The following is a 24,025-nucleotide window of genomic DNA, read 5'->3' on the forward strand; positions in this document are numbered from 1 at the left end:
ATCATTCAAACAAAGTAGACTGTAACTACATCCTACTAAAAGAGGACACTATTGTCCACATTGTACATTACCTCCACATCTCCAAGACAGTACAGGTGTTATCTCAAGAAAATGATAAAGGAGCAAAAAAAAAAAAAAAACTAAATCAACATAACAATTATCAGGACACACTGTGAAAACTACAAGTACCAAAATAATTGATAAAATTTGAATAATATTGTTTTAAAATAAGAAAACAGAGGCACTATAAGTACAACAGTATCATCTTACATAATTACAAATGGTACAATGTCACCCATTTGTCCGGTTTTGCCATACACAATTTTAATGTTTATAACAGAATTTTCAATTAACATAAGAAATCAACAGAAAATATTTAAAAGCATTTTATTATGAGAAGAGATTTGTTTCCAATAGTAAACCAAATATGTAATTTTTACTAGATACATTCTACAAAATCTGTTATAAACTGCTCTATTCTGAAACATAACATGTACACTTTTCACCATTTGTATTACTTGTCATGAACTAAGCACTTAGCAGTTATGCCTCACGACAACAATAGGCAGCACTGGAAAACAATTGTCTTCATGTGTCTTGCTTTTTTTTTTTTTTTTTTTTTTTTTTTACAATTAACATATTTCAATTAATTTTCTACACAACATTATTTCAATGATCTCAGTACTAGACTGATGTACAGTGGTTAAATGATTCAGGTAGTTTCTATATATTTTGTACTTAGTTGAAGTTCAAACATTAAGGGAATGTAAGCTAAACCACTTCATACATACTTATCCAAACAGAACGGTTGTAAATTTCCTTGAAAAAACCAAGACTTATTTTTTTTTTTTAAACTGGTACTTAAAAACACAAACTAGTGGAGATCCATGTCAAACAAAATATTGCAGGAAAAATGCACTAATAATTAAAGGCAGTAATCCTAGAGGGCTGTACTAATTACAACTACAAACTAACCAGTTATTTATGGCAAGATTGTTCTAAACTTCTGTCAGTACCAATAACTTCTTGATTAAAAGTTTATAATGGAATTAAAAAAAAACATACAAAAGGTCACTAATCAGATTTGTTTGTATTGTCAAGATTCTATTGTTTCTTATAATACTTTGATTTCCATACCATTAACCACACTATAACCTCTGCAAAAAGATCGTACAGTATTGTCATGTTTTCTTTACACATACAAAAGGTTGTAGTGTCCATTTTCCTGTGTCTAGGGGAAGTTGTAAATGTATTAACTAACAATCACTGTCACAAGAACCTTCCTTAGTTTTATAACAAAATATTAAAAACAAATATTTTTAACGGTAAATTAATTTATTTAGTAACAATGGACTACAGCCAAATATCCTACTTCTCTTTAACGATGTACTGTTTTAACAATTATTTTTAAGAGTTTATTAAGTACAAAGCTACACAATGGGCCACATGTGCTGTGTCCATTAAGGGTGTAAAAAAATGTCCAAAACAAACTAAAAATAGTAAGATTAATTTCATATAAGAATAATCAATTAATGGGCCCACTGATTACTTGATTATCAACTTCCACTACTCACTCAGAGTATTTCTTGACCACAATAAACTTAAGAAAATATTATTTAAACAATTACTTTCACTCATTCTATTTATCAAGAACCCTTATCATTCAATAAATCATAGTTTGTGAACATGTTATGAAAACCAAAAACAGTGCCTCAGAAAAGCTGTATCTAAAATCTGAAGTTACTCTTAAACATCTACAAATTGTACTGTAAACTTAAGTTATATACAAAGATTTCTGAAATATGCTAAACCACACCTTTTACACAATTTCACAATGTACACACTGGCAAATTATTTCAAATGGGGATGGAGAGGAATCTTAAAACTTTAATCTAGGTCAGTGAAAATAAAATCATGTCTTACCACTTTTTGTGCCTGTTTAGCTTCTTCTTCCGTTTCAAATGTTACAAAACCATACCTGAACAACATCAAGAATAGAAACATTCATATAATGAACTTCTATAATTATGGATATTAAACTCTGTTAGCTAAAAATAAATATTGAACAAATAATTTTATTAGCATTTGCAGATTATAATTCTTCAATAGAATATATACTAGTAGAACAAAATTAATTCTGCAAAGTTTTTTTATTCATACTTATCTACCTAACCAAAGCCAAAACTGATGACTGAGGCTACTGACCACAGTCTGACAACCTAGACCAGAACTCAATTTATAAATTAATGAAGACAATCCTTTATAATAAATGGTATGAACTAAAACCAACAATTATTAATGTGAAACAATTGGAGATATTCACTGTTAAATTTTTTACTGTAAACATTTTATTTCACAAAAGCTTGGTAAAGTTAGGATATTTAGGTTCAAACATCATACACTAGGGACATGCAAATGCAAAGAAAGTATGGTATTTCAAAAGAGGTATCACAATACAAGTTACTGTGAAAATAAATTTAACACTACACAGTGCTTAGTAGATGAGTAATGGAGAGGTAACATGGAGGTAGTCTTGGTTTTTTTTCAGCCATACCATCATCTCAAATTAATCCAACTTTACATGGTTAAATTCATTGACATCTTTATTTAGTGCTATGCCATTGGTTTTTAATAACAGTGCAGCACTTACAAATACATAAATTGCAAACTTAATAGAAAGTTTAAGAAACTGCTGGACATTATATAAAGCAAGCAAGAATCATTGTAATATAGTTATAGTGAACATTCAGAGAAAGACTGGTTTTTATTCTATATTTAAATTCTTCATTCTTCTAAGAAACCAGAATCAATAGTTTATCACCAGTTATTTAACACTTCTAGTTGTGTTCCCAGTGTACACAACTTGAACTAGCTTCTTTCTTAGCAATATCTGTTTCAGTTTGCTGATGGAACCATACGAGTACAAGACTGATTTCTATACTATAGAACAGAAAAACACTTTTACAAAATGACAAGTTTTATTATAATTAACAGCTGTTTACTCAATGAAAATGGGAAATACAAAGTGCTACAGCAGAATGTGCAGTTATAAAGATCAGAATGACACTATACAATAGCATAATTTCTGTGATGGTATGTAAGGTACAATCTGATGGAAAAGTTGAAAGTTACGTGCATTCTTAAAATAAAAGATGAAAAACAAAAAAGTGTAATTTTATCCATTGATTGATTGATAGATTTAGTGTTTTATGGCACAAAGCAGCTAGGCTATCTGCGCCAAATGTCCAGTAAAAAGGTAAAAATAAATTAAATGTAGTAAAATACAGAAAAGGAAATGAAGGTAAAACAAAACATCACTGAAAAACAGAAAAAGTATAAAACCAATGTTGACACCTAGTCAACAATGTTAAGAGAGAAAGCAGAGTAAAAGAAGTTGTAAAGTACTTACGCTAGCAAAATGGTAATGATCATAACCCACCAGGAAGACTAACAGGTAAGTTCAAAACCACTGTCAGTCACCTGAAGTTGGCCTTTCCAGTCCTGGTTCCGGGTATGTGTCATTACGGCCAGTACCAAAGGGTAAAGTAATAAAAGTTTAAAAGACATGCAGCAAAATTAGAATAACAACTTGCCAGGACGACTAACGGGTAGTTCAAACAGCAGGGTTAGTTACCTGAAGTTGGCCTTTCCAGTCCTGGTGTCAAGTTATTTAATGTTCTGGCCATTTTTCAATGTCAAATTGAACTAGAGAGAATGAAACTGTGAAAAGGGAACCACAAGTAAAAAGTGTAATGAATAAATATCCAACACTTAAATGAGATTAAAAAGATTAATGGCCATTAAAAAACTAAAAACTTTATCAAGGTGGACAGTATCACCATCACCAATAGCACTGTCCAATGTTACAGATAAACCCTGGGAAAAAAACATGTTTAAAAGAGTGACGTTGTTGAGAATTGTAACGATGGCAAGAAAGTAAAATGTGGCTGATAGTGATTTGAGTGTTACACAAACTACACACTGGTGCATCAGTTCCAGATAAAAGAAAACAATGAGTTAAAAAACTGTGACCAATGAGTAGTCTAGTTAGAACAACTTCCTCCTTCCGAACCTTACGGAAGCTAGATGGCCAAAGCCCAATATAGGGTTTTATTTGAAAAAGCCTGTTGTCACGTTGCTCACTCCAAGTGGACTGCCAGCTGGCACGGAGCCGAGCCTTGAATACAAGACCACAGTCCATGTACAGAATAGACACAGTGGTGATAGTGCCGGAGCAGATAGATTTAGCTGCCCTATCTGCAAGCTTGTTTCTGCAAATACCAACATGGCCTGGTATCCAGAAAAAACTGGATAGAAGTAGCAGTTAATGAGAAATGGGCCAGTCGGTTTTGAATATCAGCGAGAACAGGATGTGAGCCAACATGTAGCGATTCCAGGGCCAGTATAGAACTAAGCGAGTCAGTATAAATAGTGCAGTTGGAGTACTGCTCAGCTTCAATATGATCCAGGGCAAGAGATATGGCATACAGTTCAGCAGTGAACACAGAAGCTGTAGAGAGGATTCTGTGCGCAACCACCAAACCGCAGCAAACCATAGCAGAGCCCACAGAGTTACCAGATTTGGAACTGTCGGTATAAATGGGAACGGAATGATTGTTTGAAAGATGTTCATTAAATAAATGACGGTACTTCCAATCTGGAGTATCTGCCTTTTTCAGATGACTGAAAGAAAGGTCACATTTGGGGGGCTGTAATAAGCCATGGTGAGATGGGCTGACCTGTGGAATCTGCAATGTTATCCAAGGACAGACCCAAGTCATCCAATTGCACCTGGATGCGAAGGCCAAACGGAGCAATGGTAGATCGTCTGTTCTGAAAAAGTACAGCCCACCGAGGAAGGAAAACACATCCCCAGGTGGGATGCTTTGGTAAGGAACGAAGTTTTGAAGAATATAGTAAAGATAGTTGCAAACGGCGAAGGTGCAGAAAGCCCCAGTGCAGAGTCAAAGTCCTTGGTGATGAATGGGGTCCAGCATCTTTAAAACCGAGGGTCTGGCAGAGCCATAGACCACTGATCCATAGTCGAGTTTTGATCGAATAAGACCATGATATACCTTTAACATAGAACATCGATCTGCTGCCCAATTGGTAGTAGAGAGGACACGGAGGATGTTCAGTGCTCTTGTGCATTTGACCCGTAGCTGCTTCAAGTGTGGTATAAAGGTCAGCTTACGGTCAAAGATAAGCCCCAAGAACCACTAGCAGCAAAACTTCATCGATATGAAGTTCAGGATCAGGGTAAATACCCTGTTGGCAGCAAAAATTGCATGCAAACAGTTTTAGAGAGAGAGAAAACTGTTCGCCATAGTCCACTTTAGTACATGATTGAGGGCAGTTTGTAGTTGCCGCTCAATATATCTCATGTTCGACGACTGACATGAAATGTGAAAGTTGTCGACATACAGCCCATTCGCAATAGTGAGAGGGAGTTGTTCAGTGATGGCATTTATCTTTACACTGAAAAGTGTGACACTCAAAACACAGCCCTGAGGGACTCCAAGCTCCTGTACAAAAGAACGGGAATCTCCCGTCCATTAAAAAATGTTTAATAAACATAGGTAAATGGCCACGTAACCCACATGTATGGAGGTCTCGCAAAACGCCATACCTCCATGTTGTGTCATAAGCCTTCTCAATGTCAAAGAATATTGATACAAGATGTTGGCATTTGAGAAAGGCTTCTCTGATTGACGTTTCAAGTCGAATTAGGTGGTCTGTGCTGGAGTGCTGTAGTCGGAACCCACACTGGGTGGGCGAGAGGAGGTTGTTTGCTTCGAGGAACCAAACAAGACGAGCATTAACCATCCTTTCTAAGGTCTTACAGAGACAGCTCGTCAAAGCAATTGGACGTTAGTTTGAAGGAATCTTGGGATCTTTCCCTTGCTTAGAGAAAGGTAAAATAATAGCCTGGCACCAGGCATCAGGAAAAACATTCTCCTGCCAAATCCAGTTAAAGACAATTAGAAGGACATCAAGAGAAGCAGGAGATAGATGGTGCAGCATGTCATAGTGTACATCATCAGGTCCAACAGATGTACTGGCAGACCGATGAAGGGCCATTTTCAGTTCCACCAGTCTAAATGGACAATTACAGTCAAAGAGACGGTCAATTCGAAAGGAAAGAGGTGAACGCTCTGCCCAAGTCTTGATGGCCAAGAAGGTGGAGGATCAAGCAGAAGTGCCAGATACCAGGCAAAAGCTTTCATCTAGAATATCAGCGATGCTCTAGACATCAGCCACCTCCTGACCATCACAGAGTAAGATCGAGAGGGGGACAGAATTGTAGTGCCCACTAACCTTTCGAGTCTTATCCTATATGACCTTGGAACTGGTGGTAGAAGATATGCTAGTTGTGAACTGAATTCAAGATTCCTTCTGGCTTTGACGTCTTACCCACCTAGCACATGCACGGGCCCATTGGAAAGCGACGCAGTTCGAAAATGTGGGATATCTACGAAAAGTATCTCAGGCCCGTTTTTGAGCCTTCCGTGCTAAGTGGCAAGCAGGATTCCACCACGGACGAGGATATCGTGGAAAATGTGTTGAGGTTTTAGGAATACACTGAGCAGCTGCTTGTATAATACAGCCAGTTACCGCTGCCACACAGGCATCTATTGATGGCTGATTCACGATGGCAGGATCCCGTTCTGCGAGAGCAGTGAAAGTAGACCAGTCTGAATGATCCAGCTTCCACCGGGGCACTTGGGTAAGGTGGCATCGACCACAGTCAGTCTCTCTCAAAAGTACAGGAAAATGATCACTGCCTAGTGGATTATTGTCAACCCTCCATGAAAAATGGGAGAATAATGAAGGGGAGCAAACTGAGAGATCAATAGCAGTAAAGGACTGACTAGGTGCATGAAAATAAGTGGAAGAACCAGTATTGAAAAGAGAAAGATTGTGTTCAGGAGCATACGCTCTACTGAGCGACCTCTCCCATCAATAACAGCACTTCTCCAGAGGGGACGATGTCCATTAAAGACCCCAGGAGTAGAAAGGGAGACGGCAACTGTTCAAAGAGCATCAAGGTCTGATTGATCATATGTCTTTCCAGGGGCCAGGTAGAGAGAAAACAAACAGTGATAGTATGACCCAAGGAAACACAGATGGCTATGGCCTCCAAGGGTGTGTTGAGTGAAAAATACAGGGTGGGCACATGTTGATCAACCAATAATGCCACCCTCCATGTCCTCGTCCATCACACATCCTGTCATTTCTTTACAGAGAAAACTGCCGAAAAGTGACTGTATCAGCAAATTTCAGAAATGTTTCCTGTAAGGAAAGATATACAGGATGGTAGGAAGCAATCAGTGTTTTGATATCATCCAGATTAGAAAGTAAACCTCGACAGTTCCATTGTGTCAAGGTGGCCATTTTTAATGACGGGTAGGCGAAGTGGCTGGAGAACCCTTCCGTGTAAGACCACGTTGTTTTTTCTTTACTGTCCTTAGTCGGAGGAGGTCTATCAACCTCCATGGACCCTGCCCTGGGTCGATTGGGCAGGTCTTTGTTATTGGAAGGGGATTCCAGTGATTGAGGACGAGAACGAATGATTGTTTTGCCTCTTGGGGTGGGAGAAAAAGATGTATCAAAAGAAATGCCTGTATTTGAAACTGAGGAATGTGGATCTTGAGGTTTGTTGGAATGTATGGGAGGAACAGAGATGGGTGTGGAAGTCAATTCAACCTTTTTAACCATGGAGGTCAAAAGGCTTTTCATTTGTTTTGAAAATGATTCTCTTGGAGGCACAGAGAGATCTGTCTACACTCCAACTGTAGTTGTGGAATGAAGTGTAGCAGCATATGTCCAAGATGGAGTGGCGGGCAGAAATTTCAGAGCCTCGAGATAACTAATGTTATGAGTCATTTCAAACGCTGCACCTCTTATTCCTCCAACCATTTTGGGCAAGAACTAAAGTAGGAAGGGTGAGAACCATTGCAGTTGATGCAATGTGGGTCCATGTTACATTCGTAGGCATTGTGGACCTTGCCACTGGAACTAGTACATGTCAGAAAACCATGACATGATGTCTTTAAATGGCCGAACCTCTGACATTGGAAACATCGGAGAGGGTTTGGAATGTATGGCCGTACCCTGCAAATTAGATAACCTGCCTTGATGGTGGCAGGTGCACGTGATGATGTAAATGTCAAAACGAGGGTATTTGTTGGCAGTGCAACTCCATCTTTGCAAGTGGAGATGCGCCTCACTGCAGAAACTCCTTGAGTGGAGAGACCAGCAAGAATCTCTGACACGGGGACGTTCTTCAAATCCCTCTCAACAATAACTCCTCGTGATGAATTCAAGGTAGCATGAGGGGCAACCTTAATAGGTACATCCTCAATTGCCGTTGAATTCAAGAGGAGTTGATTGTGGTGGGTTGTGGATGTTTCAACTAATATGTCTCCAGATCGAAGCTTTTTTACTGACTTTGGAGATCCAGCAAGACCCTCTAGTCCCTTCTGAATAAAAAAGGGGGATAATTGACCTAAAGGTTTTTCTGAAAGAGAATGTAATATAAGAAAATGAGGTATGTGTGTTACAGATGTCAAAGATTGCTGCTCAGATTCTTCAAGAAGTGTTCGCTTACCTATTGACTGTTTTTTCACTATTTTATTTAAATTTTTTGAAGGAGGATCCATAGGAAAAAGGAAAAAACTTGTAATCAGTCATTACTAATAGTCTGCCAAAGTTTGTAAAGAAACACATTGTATCACAAGTGTAAATACTTAATGTGTGCAAATGTGTAAACAAACTTGTGTACATTATATCAAGCCTGCTGCAAAAAGATGAAGAGAAAAATCACAAACATATAACTCAATATAATTTGAATGGCACAATACTTTTACCACCAAAAATATGTATCAAAGTAATATTGTAACTAACACATCACTATTACATTATATATTGACAATAAAAATTATCCCTTTTCAGAATCATATTTCCAAAATATACTTAGTTTTAACCACAAAAGGAAAAACTAATGCAAGAAAAAAAAAAATCAGACCCTTTGGAAACTCCATTGCGATCAACAATGATCTTTGTAAATTTTACACTGCCATACTTTGAGAACAAGCTTCTGAGATCTTCTTCTGTTGTCTATAAAAACAAAAGCTAGGTTTAGTCAAAAGATATAGATTACTATGAAAAGTACATTAGGTTATGAAGCATATCAAGTTTCTCTCCTTCAATTTAAAAAACCATGTATCAAGTTCACAAATTCAGGAAATACATTTTTCTTTTTTATATAAAAATTCAATTCTGAAATCTTTACAATATAGTCTGTTTTATTCAAATAAAATCATGACATTCAAATGTTAGGTCAACTGAGATTTCCTGTTTACAAGAAAGTATATTTTAATATAAAAGAACACTGAACAACTTTAGTTAAGTCTATTCAGATAATTTCAGATAAACAAATTAAATTACAGAACTCAACCATAAGGGTAATTAAGAAAAATTACATTTAAAACTATTATATCTTAAAACCTACTTGCTATATTAGAGTTAAATTTCCCCATAGTGTAGAACAAGACTGGATATGATACAGAATATTGCAGTGTCTTACTAAGCTGCAAAGATAAATCACCTTTCTCACTAGTTGATTCACTTTGTTTCTCATTTTTATTCTTCAGAGATTTTGAAAACCCCTTTTAATGACAAAGAACAATAATTAAATACTCCATTAGTGGTATATGAATTCAACTCCCCAAGGAATAATCACAAATGAATCTCGGCAGCCATTCGATTGGTTGGTTGGTTTGGTGTTTTATGGCACAAAGCAACTGGGCTACCTGTACCAAACATCCACTAAAAAGTTTAAATTAAAGTAAAATTGGTAAAATTCATGAAAGGAAATTAAGGTAAAATAAACAAATAGCATTAAAACCAATTTTTACATCTCATCTACAGTAGTAAGAGAAAAACTACAGTAATACAAGTTGTAAAGGACTTTCTATAGCATAATTTTAATTATCACAACTTGTCAGGAAGACCAGCAAAACAACTGTAAGTCACCTTAAGTTGGTCTTTCAGTCCTGGTTCCAAGTTATTTGACATTATGGCCATTTTCAGAGAGTAAATTAATAAAAGTTTTGAAAGACTTGCAGCAAAATTTTAATTATAACTCTCCAGGATGACTAACGGGTAGTTCAAACAGCAGCATTAGTCACCTGAAGTTGGCTTTTCCAGTCCTGGTTTCAAGTTATTTTATGTCGGGGCCATTTTCTAATTTCAAATTGAACTAGATGTACTTTGATTCTTAAAAGGGAATCACATTAAAAAGGGTCTAGTCTATAAATTAAAAAACTTAAATAGCATTAAGAAGATTAATGGCCTTTGAAAAACTAAAAACATTTCCAAGGTGGACAGTGTCACCATCACCAATAACACCAACGTTATGGATAAACCTTGGGACAAAACATGTTTAAAATGCTGTCTTTGAGAGTCCTAATGACAGCAAACAGTAAAATGTGGCTTACTGTGACCAAGTGTTACACAGACAACACACTGGTGCATCAGTCCCAGATAAAAGAAAACGAGTTAAAAAAAGGTGACCAATGCATAATATAGTTAGAATAACTTCCTCTTTCCAATCCTTAAGGTAGCAAGATGGCCAAAGTCCACTAGAGGGTTTTATTTGAAAAAGCTTGTTTTCACATTGCTCACTTCAAGTCAACTGCCAACTGGTATAAAGCCAAGTCTGGAATACAGGACTATAGTCCATCCATAGAACAGGCACAGCAGTGATAGTGTCAGAGCATAGATTTAACTCCAGTGTCAATGAGCCCATTTCTGCAAATACCAATGTAGCCTGGTATCCAAAAAAACTGGCCAGAAGTAGAAATGGGCCAATCAGTTTTGAATATTAGTGAGAACAGTGAGAATTAACATAAAGCAATTCCAGGGCCAGTAGAGAACTAAGCGAAACAGTATAAATAGTAAAATTTGAGTACTGCTTAGCTTCTATGTGATCCAGGGCAAGAGAAATGGTGTACAGTTCAGCAGTGAACACAGAAGCTGTACATGGGATTCTGCACACAACCACCAAACCACAAAACATAGTAGAGCCCACAGAGTCGCCTGATTTTGAACCATCTGTATAAACAGGAATGGAAGGATGGTTTGAAAGATGTTCTGCAAATAACAGACAGTATTTCCAATAAGGAGTGTCTTCTTTTCTCAGATGACTAAAAGATAAATCACAATTGGGAACTGTAAGAAGCCATAGTGGGATGAGCTGACCAGTGGATACAGCAATGTTTACCAGGGACAGACCCAATTCATCCAACTGCACCTGGATACAAAGGCCAAAAGGAGCAATGGCAGACTGTCTGTTCTGAAAAAGTATGGCCCACAGAGGAAGGAAAACACAACCCCAGGTGGGATGCTTTAGTAAGGAACAAAGTTTCCAAGCATATAGTAAAGACAGTTGCAAACAGCAGAGGTGCAAAGAAAGTTCAGGAGACTATGTATAAGCTCTGAACTGGGAAAGTGCAGAAAGCCCCAGAGCAGAGCCAAAGTCCTTGATGATGAATAGGGTCCAGCATCTTTAAGGCTGATGGTCTGGCAGAGCCATAGACCAGTGATCCATAGTCGAGTTTCGATTGAATAAGAGCACAATATATCTTTGGCATAGAATGTCAATCCACTCCCCAAGTGGCGGAAGAGAGGACATGGAGTATGTTCAGTGCTCTTGTACATTTGACCCATAGCTGCTTGATGTGTGGTACAAAGGTCAGTTTACGGTTAAAGATAATCCCCGAAAACTTTGTCTCAGGGACCACAGGCAGCACAACTTCACCTATACGGAGTTCAGGATCAGGGTGAATACCCCCTTGCCAGCAAAAGTGCATGCAAACAGTTTCAGAGAGAGGAAAGTTGAAGCTGTTTGCTGTGGTCCACTTCAGTAAACGATGGAGGGCAGTCTAGCTGCTGCTCAATATACCTCATGTTCGACGAATGACATGAGATGTGAAAGTCCTCAACATAGAGCCTGTTTGCAACGGTTAGAGGGAGTTGTTCAGTGATGGCATTAATTTTTATACTGAAAAGTGTGACACTCAGAACGCAACCCTGTAGGACTCCCAGTTCCTGTAGAAAAGAATGGAAAAGTGTCAAACCCACACAAACTTGGAATCTCCTGTCCATTAAAAAATTAATAAAAATGGGCAAATGGCCACATAACCCACATATACGAAGGTCTCGCAAAATGCCATACCTCCATGTTGTATCATAAGCCTTCTCAATGTCAAAGAATATTGATACAAGATGTCATTTGAGATAGGCTTCTCCAACTGACATTTCAAGTCAAATCAGGCAGTCCACAGTGGAGCATTGTTGTCTGAACCCACAATGGTTGGGCAAGAGGAGGTTGTTTGATTCCAGAAAACAAACAAGATGAGCATTAACCATCCTCTTTACGTTTTTACAGAGACAGCTTGTCAAAGGAACTGGACAGTAGTTTAAAGGAAATTTGGGATCCTTCCCAGGCTTAGAGAAAGGTAGGACAATAGCCAGGCATCAGGAAAAACATTCTCCTTCCAGATCTGGTTAAAAACAACCAGAAGAATAGTAAGAGAAGCAGGAGATAGATGGCACAGCTTCTCATAGCATACATCATCAAGTCCAACAGATGTACTGCCAGAACAATGAAGGGCCAGTTCAAGTTCCACCAGTGTAAAGGGATGATTATAGTCATAGAGAATCAGCTCAAAAGGAAAGAGGTGATTGCTCTGTCCAAGTCTTGATGGCCAAGAAGGTGGAAAAAGAAGCAGAAGTGTTAGATACCTGGCAAAAGCTTTCACCTAGAGTATCGGCAATGCTCCGAGTATCAGCTACTTCCTGGCCATCAGAGAGCAAGATCATGAGGGGGACAGAATTATATTGCCCACTGACCTTTTGAACCTTGTCCCATATGACTTTGGAACTGGTGGTAGAAGATATGTCAGTTGTGAACTTAATCCAAGGTTCCTTCTGGCTTTGACATCTTACGCATCAAGCATGTACACGGACCTGCTGGAAAGCAATGCAGTTCGAGAGTGTGGGATAGCTACAGAAAGTATCCCTGGCCCATTTTTTAGCCTTCCATGCTATGTGGCAGGCAGGATTCCACCAAAGACGAAAATATGTCAAGATTTTAGGAATACACTGAGCAGCTGCTTGTATAATACAGTCAGTTACTGCTGCCACACAGTTGTCTATTGATGGCTTACAGATTATGGCAGGATCAAGTTCTGCAAGAGCAGTGAAAGAGAGCCAGGTTGGTTGATCCAGCTTCCACCAGAGCATGCAGGTCAGGCAGCATCAACCACAACCAGTCTCTCTCAAAATTATAAGAAAATAATCACTGCCTTGTGGATTATTGTAAATCCTCCATGAAAAGTGGGAGAATAGTGAAGGGGAACAAACTGAGAGATCAAGAGCAGTAAAGGACTGACTAGGTGCATGAAAATAAATAGAAGAACCAGTATCGAAAAGAGAAAGGTTGTGATCAGAGAGTATGCTTTCTACGAAGCAACCTCTCCCATCAATATCAGCACTTCCCCACAGGGAATGATGTCCCTTAAAGTTCCCCAGTATTAAAAATGGAGACAGCAACTGTTGTTAAATGAGACCATCAAGGTCTGACTGATAATAGGTCTCTCCAGGTGACAGGCAGAAAACAAACAGTGATGGTACGACCAAAGGAAATATGGATGACTACGGCCTCCAAAGGTGTGTCGAGCGACAAAGAGAGGATTGGTACATGCTGATCAACCAACAGTGCCACTTCTTACTTGCACTCATCCATCACACAGCCTGTCATTTCTGTACAAAGAAAACTGCTGAAAGGTGACTGTACAGCAAATTTCAGAGATGTTTCCTGTAAGGAAAGACAAAGGATGGTGGGAAGCAATCAGTGTTCTGATGTCATCCAGACCTGAATGTTAACCTCAAAAGCTCCATGGTATCAAGGTGGCCATTTTTATTCATGTGTAGGTGAATTGGATGGAAAGCCCTTATATTTACAACCACATCTTTTTTCTTTACTGTATTTATTTGAGGGAAGTCTATCAACCCCATGGATCCTTCCCTGGGTCGATAGGACAGGTCTTTGCTGTTGGAAGAGAATTCCAGTGACTGAGGACATGAACAAATGATTGTTTTGCATCTTGGGTTGTAAGAAGATGTACCTGAGCAAATGCCTGTACCCAGAACCAAAGGAAGTGGATCTTGGGATTTGTTGGAATGTATGTAAGGGACAGAGATGGGTGTTAAAGATGATTCATCAACTTTTTAACTATGAAGGTCAAAAGACTTTTCATATGGTTTGGAAACGATTCTTTTGGAAGCACAGAGAGATCCATCTGCACTTCCCCTGTGGTAGTGGAACAAAGTGCAGCAGCATACATCCAAGATGAAGTGGTGGACAGTAACTTTTGAGCTTCAGAGAAAGTAATGTTTTGAATCATTTACAAATGCTGCACCTCTTTTTCTTCCAATCACAGAGATGCCAACTATTTCAAATGACTGAGTGTAATGATTGTAGACAGAGCCCTTTATCATTTGCTGCTACTCTAAGCTGTTTATTATTATATTATTATTATACCTATTATTATTTATTACTGCCATTTTTATTACCATAAACCATTTATGGTTTCATATTCTGAATTCTTACTCATAAATGTTGTTATCTGCATCGTTTTTGTCTTCGCCTCAGCCTTTTGTTGGTAAGATACCGATTTTGTATGTCTGGAACAATTTTTTATCCCGCCATGCACCACAGAAAAATCGATGTGACAAACTGTACAAAACGCACGACTGTCACTGACTTTTGATGCAATGACCAGATATTTTGCACTACACTCTTTCCTACATTTTTTGATTCACAGTTTTAGTCCTTTTAGATTTGCCAGAAACAAGACAATCTGGTGAACAAGACCTCTTTTTTTCCATCTTGTGAATGATCGCATTGGTGTTTCTGTTCCGCTTAGAAAACGAGAAATACCCATCTACGTGAGTGCTGATTGGCTGACAAGCACTGATGGCATAACTATGGATTCCCCCACATACCCAGTATGGAGAAGAACCACACTCAAACTATTGGTAGACGTCGGAGATACAAATATTTATTATTTTAAGCACAAACACGATTATCGCAAGTAGCCATTTGGACTATGTCTTTTATTTATTACCAAAATTTATTTGTATCACTAGAAATTTTCTTTTCACCCCTTTCAAGCCCTGGGGGGAACAATTTATCACTTTATTGTATAGGCCTATATAATATAATAATTTGGGAGTTGCAACAAGTCATAACATTTGTCTGTATGAGTGTATAGTCATAATGTATACACCAAAATCTTAATGGTTGGCATCTCTGCAATCATTTAAGGCAAAAACAAAAGTAGGGTGGGTGATAACCATTGCAATTGACACAATGAGGGTCAGTTTCACAAACAAGCACACATCAAGGAACCACGACATGATGTCTTCGAGCGACTGAACTGCTGATACTGGAAACATCCAAGAAGGTTTGCAATGTATGGCCAAACCCCACAATTAAGATAACCTGCCTTGATGGTGGCAGGTGGACGTGGTGATGTAAATGTCAGAATGAGGACATTGGTCAGCATCATAATTCCATCTTTGCAAGTGTTGATACGCCTCATTGCAGAAACTTCTTGGGTGGAGACACCAGCAAGAATCTTCAACTCAGGGATGTTCTTCAAATCCCTTTCAACAACAACTCCTCATGATGAATTCAAAGTAGCATGGGGTATAACCTCAATAGGTACATCTCTAATCACTTTTGAATGCAAGAGGAGTTCACTGTGTTGAGATGTGAATGTTTCCACCAATATATCACCAGACTGAAGCTTCTTTAATGATTTTTGAGAGCCAGCAAATCCCTCGAGTCCCTTCTAATGAAAAATGGAGACATTTGCCCTGAAGCTTTTTCTGAAAGAGAATGTAATACAAGTAAATGAGGTACAACAGGTGGTACAGATATTAAAGATTGCTGCTCAGAAACTTCAAGATGTAGTCGTTTACCTATGGATTTTTTTCACTATTTTATTAAGATTTTAATTGAAGTATCCATAATGAAAAGGAATATTTTGGTGCTCAATGACCTCACCCACCATGGAGCCCTATGAGGGGATGCACTACAATGCCAAACAAGAACACTGCAGCAATACCAGGGTTTCATGAGCATTATACTCAAAGACCAGCATCAGATACAATGTCCACAACATCTGTTGAGAACATCCAACACTGCTACTTGGTTGACTCTAGCCCAAATGGAGCAGCTGATTGACCCCAAGAATGCCCATCTACAGGAATTGAAGGTCAAAGTGGTGTGTTAGGTTGAACTCCTCAACTACCAGGTTTTTTTCCCTTTCACGCATCACCACACACAGCAAACACGTGGGTGGATGTTTAGATCCCAGGAAGGTAAACAGAAGGAACAGAACCTTCCCTGGGAGGTCCCCTCACCATGTACAGGAATCCACACTGAGGGTCAACCATTAGATGGCTCAGTAGTTAAATGAAAGAATACTAATACTGAAACAAACAGCACTAGTAGTATTACCAACCACAGTCTGAAGTAATGTGATACTACACCTGATTTCAGTTTTTTTCTCTGTTGTTCTCCATTCCCAGGAAAAAAACCAACTATTGGATGCTAAATTCTTTTGTCATTAAGTTACAAAAACCAGCTTGTGACCAGAAGCTAACCACACTACCACTACATCTTCAGACCAGCTCTTGACCAGAAGAGGACCATACTACCACTACATCTTCAGTTCTTGACCAGAATATGACCATTCTACCACATCTTCAAACCAGCTTTTGACAAGATGATAAACATATTACTTCTTCAAATGTTAAAAGGTAAGCAAAACACTAGAACATAAGGTAAGTATGGTGTGCTGTATTGAACTAAGCATACAAGGTATATACAACATGCTGTACAGAACTATTAAAGCTATGAGTGGCACACTGTTCGAACTAAATATGCAAGATATATATGGTGTGCTGTTCTGAACTAAAATGAGCTTTTGTTACTGAAAATGAGGTTACTAAAAATTTATATAGTTGTTAGAAGTACTGTGTGGGTTTTTTCCATTATTTAATTGCATATGTAATACTGTAGCAAATTATTTTAAAAAAAACCTTAAGGAAAATAGGACACTTCTACTATTAAACACCAACCAACTTCTTTATTTCACAAAGAAATATACTTACATTTGGTGAAATTCCTCCAACAAATATCCTGTTAGGAATCAAAGTTCCAAACCTGGGAGGTACTACAGCAGAGGCACACGCAGTGGCTGCAGAAGGAGAGGCATCACTCGCGAAATTCACAGACTGGAAAAAAGTTAAGTGTACATAATATCAAGTACTTTGATGTATGGGTGAATTCCTAATAAATAAAGCATTAAAATAGTCCTCTTCCTGCACCTATTTTATCAGTTAAACAGAGCACTAGTTACTAAGAAAGACCACAGACTACAATAATAACTACACATGATACATACAATAAACATATATAATGCCCCATGGTTTAGTTTAAGTGTTAATAATCTACAACAATTATGGGTTTTATTTCTGGTGAGGTAGTTGATATAGAACTAGAATCAAATGATTAGCAAATCAAGAGTCTCTGGCTTGAGCCATAGCTCGAGACACTCTGTCCTCATCATGAATCAAGCTTAACTCTCAAACACTATGCTGTAAATATTTAAGTAAAAACAACAATGGACAAAACATGCTAAAATGCTAATAACTCAGAGTTAACCCTAAGTACAAGACGATCAAAAAAAGCACTTTTGAATACCTCAATAAATTCATTCTAAAAAATAAAACTGTGGTTAATTCAAATGGATGTATTTAACTAACATGACATTTGGAGAATTTAACAGATTTATTCATGATTTGTTTTTGTAGTAATCTAATTTACATACTTAATCTTGGCAGAATATTTTTTATATAAGGTTTTAAGAAAGGTGGTGCTTTTTTTTTAGCAGTTATACAAAAGAAAATCTTTCTGAGCCATAATTACACACACAAACAAAAAGATAGTTAAACTATACAATTTTTTCTAACCTCTCTTCAAATATCTTTCCCAATACAAGCATAAAGTCAACCATATCCATTTCAGTGTTTCATTAACTCTGCTGTAACTCAATAAGAAAAAATTAATACACCAGTCAAAACAAGTCATTTGTTTTTATATGTTAAAACTACAACTTTTTGCTTTTAAAACTCAGAACTGTTTACCTCTTTTTAACCGCATCTTAAAATATCGGATTTTTGCAGATGTGCTAAATGATTATCATGGAATGTCCTGGACTGTAAATTCTGGAATTTTAAAAATGAGGCTAATAAATTAGGTGGTTATACTACAGTCTGGAAATATGTTTATCTTAATTTATTAATACTAGGTGTTTTACAATTATGTTGATAAGTATACAAGATTTGAAAAGGAAACACATGAAAGTTGACAAACCTTTGTCAAAATCTTACATGCAACTGGGGTTTCAAAACTTAAAACATTAACCTTCATATTTTACAAATCTTAATTCCATCAATTACAAGTGAAACATTTTAAAACCTAAGAAAATTTTGAACACTTGAATCATTCATTACTTCACTTTTTATAGAAAACAAAACTTCTTCCAAGTTGAAATATTTAAACATAAGACTCTTCCTGCAGTGATCTAAATTGCACAAAATATTGATAAACTTTTCCCTATAACAGAAATGTTCCTCTCATATGAGAAACATACTTAACAGAACTGGTTGATGTTTTGAATTAAGCAAAAAGCTACACAAACTGTAATCCGTACTCTGCCCACCATGGGTATCAAAACTCGGTTTTTCACGTTGTAATCCGCAGACATACAGCTGAGTCACTGGAGGGTAACAGAACTGGTTATTTTAACTTTATATCATCAACCAATCTAAAAACATTACTATCAAAAAGACTAAGTCAATGATAATAAAATATACAAAGTCCAAAAACAGACCCCTTCATCATTCCACTAGTGAGATTCCATAAGCCAGAAAAATATTCCTGTGTATTAACATTCAGTTTCCTGCCAGTAGAGATATTTTCTATGACCAATTTCTAAAGCTTCTAATTTGTTACTAAAACAAGTCAAATAAGTTTGTAAAACTATGTTAAGAATTCTTATTTAAATAAACTTTCCAATAGCCTTTCATAATGCTTAACAACAGCTACCAACTTCTAACAATAGATGTAAAACTAATAGGTTTGTAATTTTCTAAATTGACTTGATCCTTAAAAAAAGTGGTTGCCTTGAATGGCAACCTTCCTACCTTTGATATTTCAAAGGTGTCAAAAGAGAATTCTTTAAAATAAATTGTTAACAAATATACCTTTTTTTCTTCTTCTCTAATCTATCCAAGTTGTGATGTGAAATATTTTCAAATATGATTGACTGAAAACTCTTACCCTCATTTATATAACCAGTAACCTTTTCAAAAATCTTAAAATATTTGTAAGGTAAGATTACCCCTTAGTGTAATTATGTTGACTATCCAATAGAACTCTAAACTTCGTTAAACTACTTTGGAAAGTACTTTTACCAAACTTTCCAAAACTTAACAACAACTGGTGTAAGACTAATAAATCTATAATTACCGAGACAATGTTTATTCTCTCTTGAAAAGAGGAATTACATTGGCTTACTTCCAATTCTCTAGTACCTTCCTACTATTCAATACTGAAAAAAAACAACTAGAAGCATATGGTTTACATGTGAAGTATTTTATCTTTTTTAAAATCGTTGGGGAAATATTACTGTTCCAGGTGCCTTGTCATTCTTCAACCTTCCCAATTTTTCTTAACCAGCACAGAATTAATACAGTCTTGTTTGTATCTATTAACTATTCAAGATGTAGAAAAACTAAAGAAAAAGCTAAATTTAATAACCCAGCCATCTCAATCATCAGGTACTAGCTCTCCTTTATCACCCCTTAAGTGTCCTACCCTCATCCTAACATTTTGTTCACCCTTTATGTATTCAATCCTTACTGTTAAGTTTTGAATCTTTGGCCAAACTTTTCACACGTCTTTTTCTGATGTCCTAATTACATGTTTCACAAACTTTCGTGATCCTCTATAATCTGTATCTTCTCCATCACATCAGTATATTGAAATTTCTTAAGTTTCATTTCTTAAACTCTTTGTAAGCCAACTTGTTTTTTCTTCACAGCTACACTTTTCTTTCTATGAGGAATATGTTCATATTGAACAATAAAAAATTTTCCACATCTGATCAACGTCTCCAAATGACTTAGCTGTTCAATTTACAACAGATAATTCTTATTGCACCCCTTCAAAATTTACTTTTATGAAAGTTATAACCAAATATCATTTATTTCCATATGCACCAAAACATCAAACCTAAAGCATAATGATAACTTATACTCAGATGTTTCCTAATTTCCACCCTCTCAATCATTTCTATATTTGAAGTTAATAATCAATCTGAAATTGCATTGTTTCTAGTGGGTTCCTTGACTAATTCATGAAGAAAACCATCCTGAACAGTTCCCCAAAAATCTTTCTCACTCAGGGTATGACTCATTTCCCAATCTATAATATGTCTGAAATTAAAATCACCCATAATTATGACTTCACTAACAGCTGAAATCATAATCTCATTGTAAAGTTCCTCACTGATTTCATCAGTTTAATCTGATGGTTCATAACAAATTCACATTAAAAGGTTTTCCCTTTATATCGACTAACAGAAACCCAGATGGATCCAATCTCTTTTTATATGCAAAAACAGCTCATTTGGGTTGAGAAAATATTTTACATAGAAGGTCGAAACGTTGTTCGCTCTTCTATGTAAAATATTTTCTCAACCCAAACGAGCTGTTTTTGCATATAAATTTCTCAACAAATGGGATCCAATCTCTGATATTATTTTTGATATCCTCAACTTAAATAGGATGCAACTTGCATGTTACATATAAAGCCATCCTCTCTTCTCTTTAGTACTTTATCTATATTAGATAACCTATAGCCCCATATTTCAAAAGAAATTTCTGTCAACAAAATTATCTACATAGAACCATGTTTCAGTTACTCCCATTATAAAATCCTCTTTTACAACCACTTTTAAAGTCATCTGTTTCATTTCTTATACCTCTAGCATTACAATAATAACAACTCTCCTTATAACTACTTCTATACTGATTTCCTAAACTTTTCTTTGACTTTTATGCATTTACTCATTGAGTTACCACATGATATGCAAGAGTTTGTGATATATTTACTTCTTTGATATTTGGATCAGTGACAGGTGACTTTAATGGGTTGAATAAACGTATTTCACTTTTTTGCTTTTGTGCTATTATCTAGATCATTTAACATCAAGAGGATAAATTCTATAAAATGAACAATCTTCTATTTAATTATTCTTCTGCACAAACCTTCAGTTTTATAAAGACAACCCTTACTTTACTTGAAGCAGTTAAGGTTATAAATAAGGATTTAAAATAAAAGGAGAGAAAATACGTTCAATAAAGAAAGCTACTTACAGATAAAACAAAAAGTTCGATCTTTGTGACGCATAGAGATTAGCTTAGGAATCAATGTTATTTAAATTATACCACATCTGAAGTTAAATTTAGTTGTAATGTTAAGATTAACTTACGAATCAATGTTATTTAAATTATACCACATCTGAAGTTAAATTTAGTTGTAATGTTAAGATAAACTGAAATAATAAAACAGTATCGCTCGTTTTATTACCGGATAAAATCATGAAAAAACTCATAGTTACCCCCAAAGTATTCTACAGAAATATTTACGTTTTTAAAAGTAAAAGAGAAAGTTATCCTAACAATAACAAAGTAACCAAATACAATTTTAAGGGTATTCCGACGTTATATATTGAATTACTCTTTATTCGTAGTTTACGCTAAGCCTAAAACTACAGTTAAATTTACATGTTGTAAGTTTCACTTTTAGTGTCATCAAATAAACATTAACTCCGACAAATAAAGAACTATAGCCTAATACATACTATTGTTTTACCTCTATTAAAATAATATCTCACCATTATATCCAAATTTTGCAAAAGCTGACAAATAAGATCTCTCCTTACAATCAAGTTAAAAATCTTTTAAAGAAGAGCAGCCCACCCAATCACCTGCTGCTTTTGAAAATATTGCCACAATATTACCAGCTCATTCTCGTACAGCGCGCGTAATATTAATTACATTCGCGCCAGGCATGTGTTCAATTTTAAACTTTCCGCTAGGGTTGTAAAATAAAATGTTTGATGTTTTAAGATGTCTCTTACTCACACAGTGGTCCTGCACTTATATAAATAAATGTCAAGAATATGCAACATGATACTATTAATTTATTCCTGTGAATCATTTAACCGAAAAGTTGTTTACAAATTAGGTTTCACTTTTATTTTTATTTAAAGAAAATGATATGATTATCCTTTCAGTACACTACAATATTGAAAGAACACCTCTGGAAAACCCATATTACAGCCTATAACATAGATGACAAGGAGCCATCCATTGTCCTTGCATACCAACTTTTTAGAAATGAAGCATTTTAAATCCACATTTTTCAGTTGGTTTTTGTATTAATTCAGATATTTCCATTGAGTTTAAAGTTGTTTAAGGAATTACCAGCAAGATATCTCGACTTTTTGTTTTCAGGTAAAACGTAATAATATAAAAATACTTATGCAGAAACAGTTTACACCAGTTCTAACTACATACGTTTTAATTGTTCTTAGAATTAAAATAATAATTATTATATAGTTATCAGCACTGATTAAATTCTTTTCCGTAATAGCTGTTATGATCAAATTATAAAACTTGTATGTAATCAGTAAATGAATTTCCCAATTTATTAAAGAAACTGTTTTTGTGTTTGTTTAAATTTCGCTCAAAGCTACATGATGGCTATCCGCAATAGCTGTCCTTAATTTAGTAGTGAAAGGGCTACTCTTTTACTACGAAATATTGGAATTGGCAGTCACATTATAACGTCCCTAGACTAAAAGGGCGAACATGTTTTGTTATAAGGAGATTCGAACCCACGCCTTTCAGATTGCGAGTCAAGCGCCCTAACCACCTAAACATATTGTTTCTGTGAATAGGACTGTTAGATCCGAAGGAACACTAACGGTAACAAATAGCATTGTGTACTGGTATTTTGTTTTTACTTTAAAGGCATGGCTGTTTCTTGTTTCATTGGATTAATTAGACTTTATTCAGCAAATTAAATCTACCCCAAACATTTTCACAAATGTTCTTGACTTAAACGACCCGTCTGTTAGACATAATTTCGAGGCTGAAAAACTAATCTAAAGTACAGTGTTTGCATTTAAATACTGCGAACAATTAGAACAACTTGTTTTAGATTATGCATGTCTTTCAAAAGTAAGCACGAGCTCACAGATTTGTTTAAACAGGTATTGTAACCAGTAGTAAAAGCCTTCCATATTCTTGAAAACGAGTTAGTTCACGAATTATAGTTATAAATAATTACTGCTCAATATTATTGTCGAATAATGATCTAGTAATTTCTGTCTATGGATGACACGGACGCTTCAGTGATATCGAGAAAACCCACTTGTAGAGAAATATGTACGAACAACGTTGTTCGCTCTTCTACATAATATATTTTCTCAACCCAAACGAGCCGTTTTTGCATATATATTATACGGACGCTTGTATTAAAGCAATATGGGTTTTCTTTTCTACAGTTCTTCAGAAGCTAGATATGAAGATCTACCTGGCATAGTTGATCTATCACCGATTGCATATGCTGCTTTTCAGCTATCCATTGAATAGCCAAAACCGAGATTTCTTATTTTCGTTCATCAGCATCCTACCTCAACATATCTAGCGTCTACCTACTTCTAGCAGTAACTATAATTTTATTACCATCTGATAGAGCAAAACGGTGTTAACAAGCTTTGAATACCTATTTTATTACTTTCATGTG

General features: G+C 36.1%; 1 protein-coding gene across 2 annotated transcripts in view; it reads right to left on the bottom strand.

Moving 5' to 3' along the window:
* LOC143252479 (uncharacterized) overlaps positions 1 to 22,272 on the bottom strand; it is a 39,644-nt gene extending 17,372 nt beyond the window's left edge. Inside the window, exons 1-4 of one of the 2 annotated variants that reach the window (XM_076504666.1) lie at positions 22,107 to 22,272; positions 17,254 to 17,376; positions 9,029 to 9,120; positions 1,924 to 1,978 (exon numbers count right to left, since the gene is read on the bottom strand). In XM_076504666.1, coding sequence (XP_076360781.1) covers positions 1,924 to 1,978; positions 9,029 to 9,120; positions 17,254 to 17,376; positions 22,107 to 22,109 — 273 coding nt within the window. In that variant the 5' untranslated portion in view covers positions 22,110 to 22,272. The remainder of the gene's footprint in view (positions 1 to 1,923; positions 1,979 to 9,028; positions 9,121 to 17,253; positions 17,377 to 22,106) is intronic. The other variant, XM_076504668.1, reaches the window with a different exon arrangement.
* Positions 22,273 to 24,025: the final 1,753 nt, after the last annotated feature.

This window comes from Tachypleus tridentatus, chromosome 6 (genome assembly GCF_004210375.1).
Source record: "Tachypleus tridentatus isolate NWPU-2018 chromosome 6, ASM421037v1, whole genome shotgun sequence".
In the NCBI taxonomy this organism is placed as follows: Eukaryota; Metazoa; Arthropoda; class Merostomata; order Xiphosura; family Limulidae; genus Tachypleus; species Tachypleus tridentatus.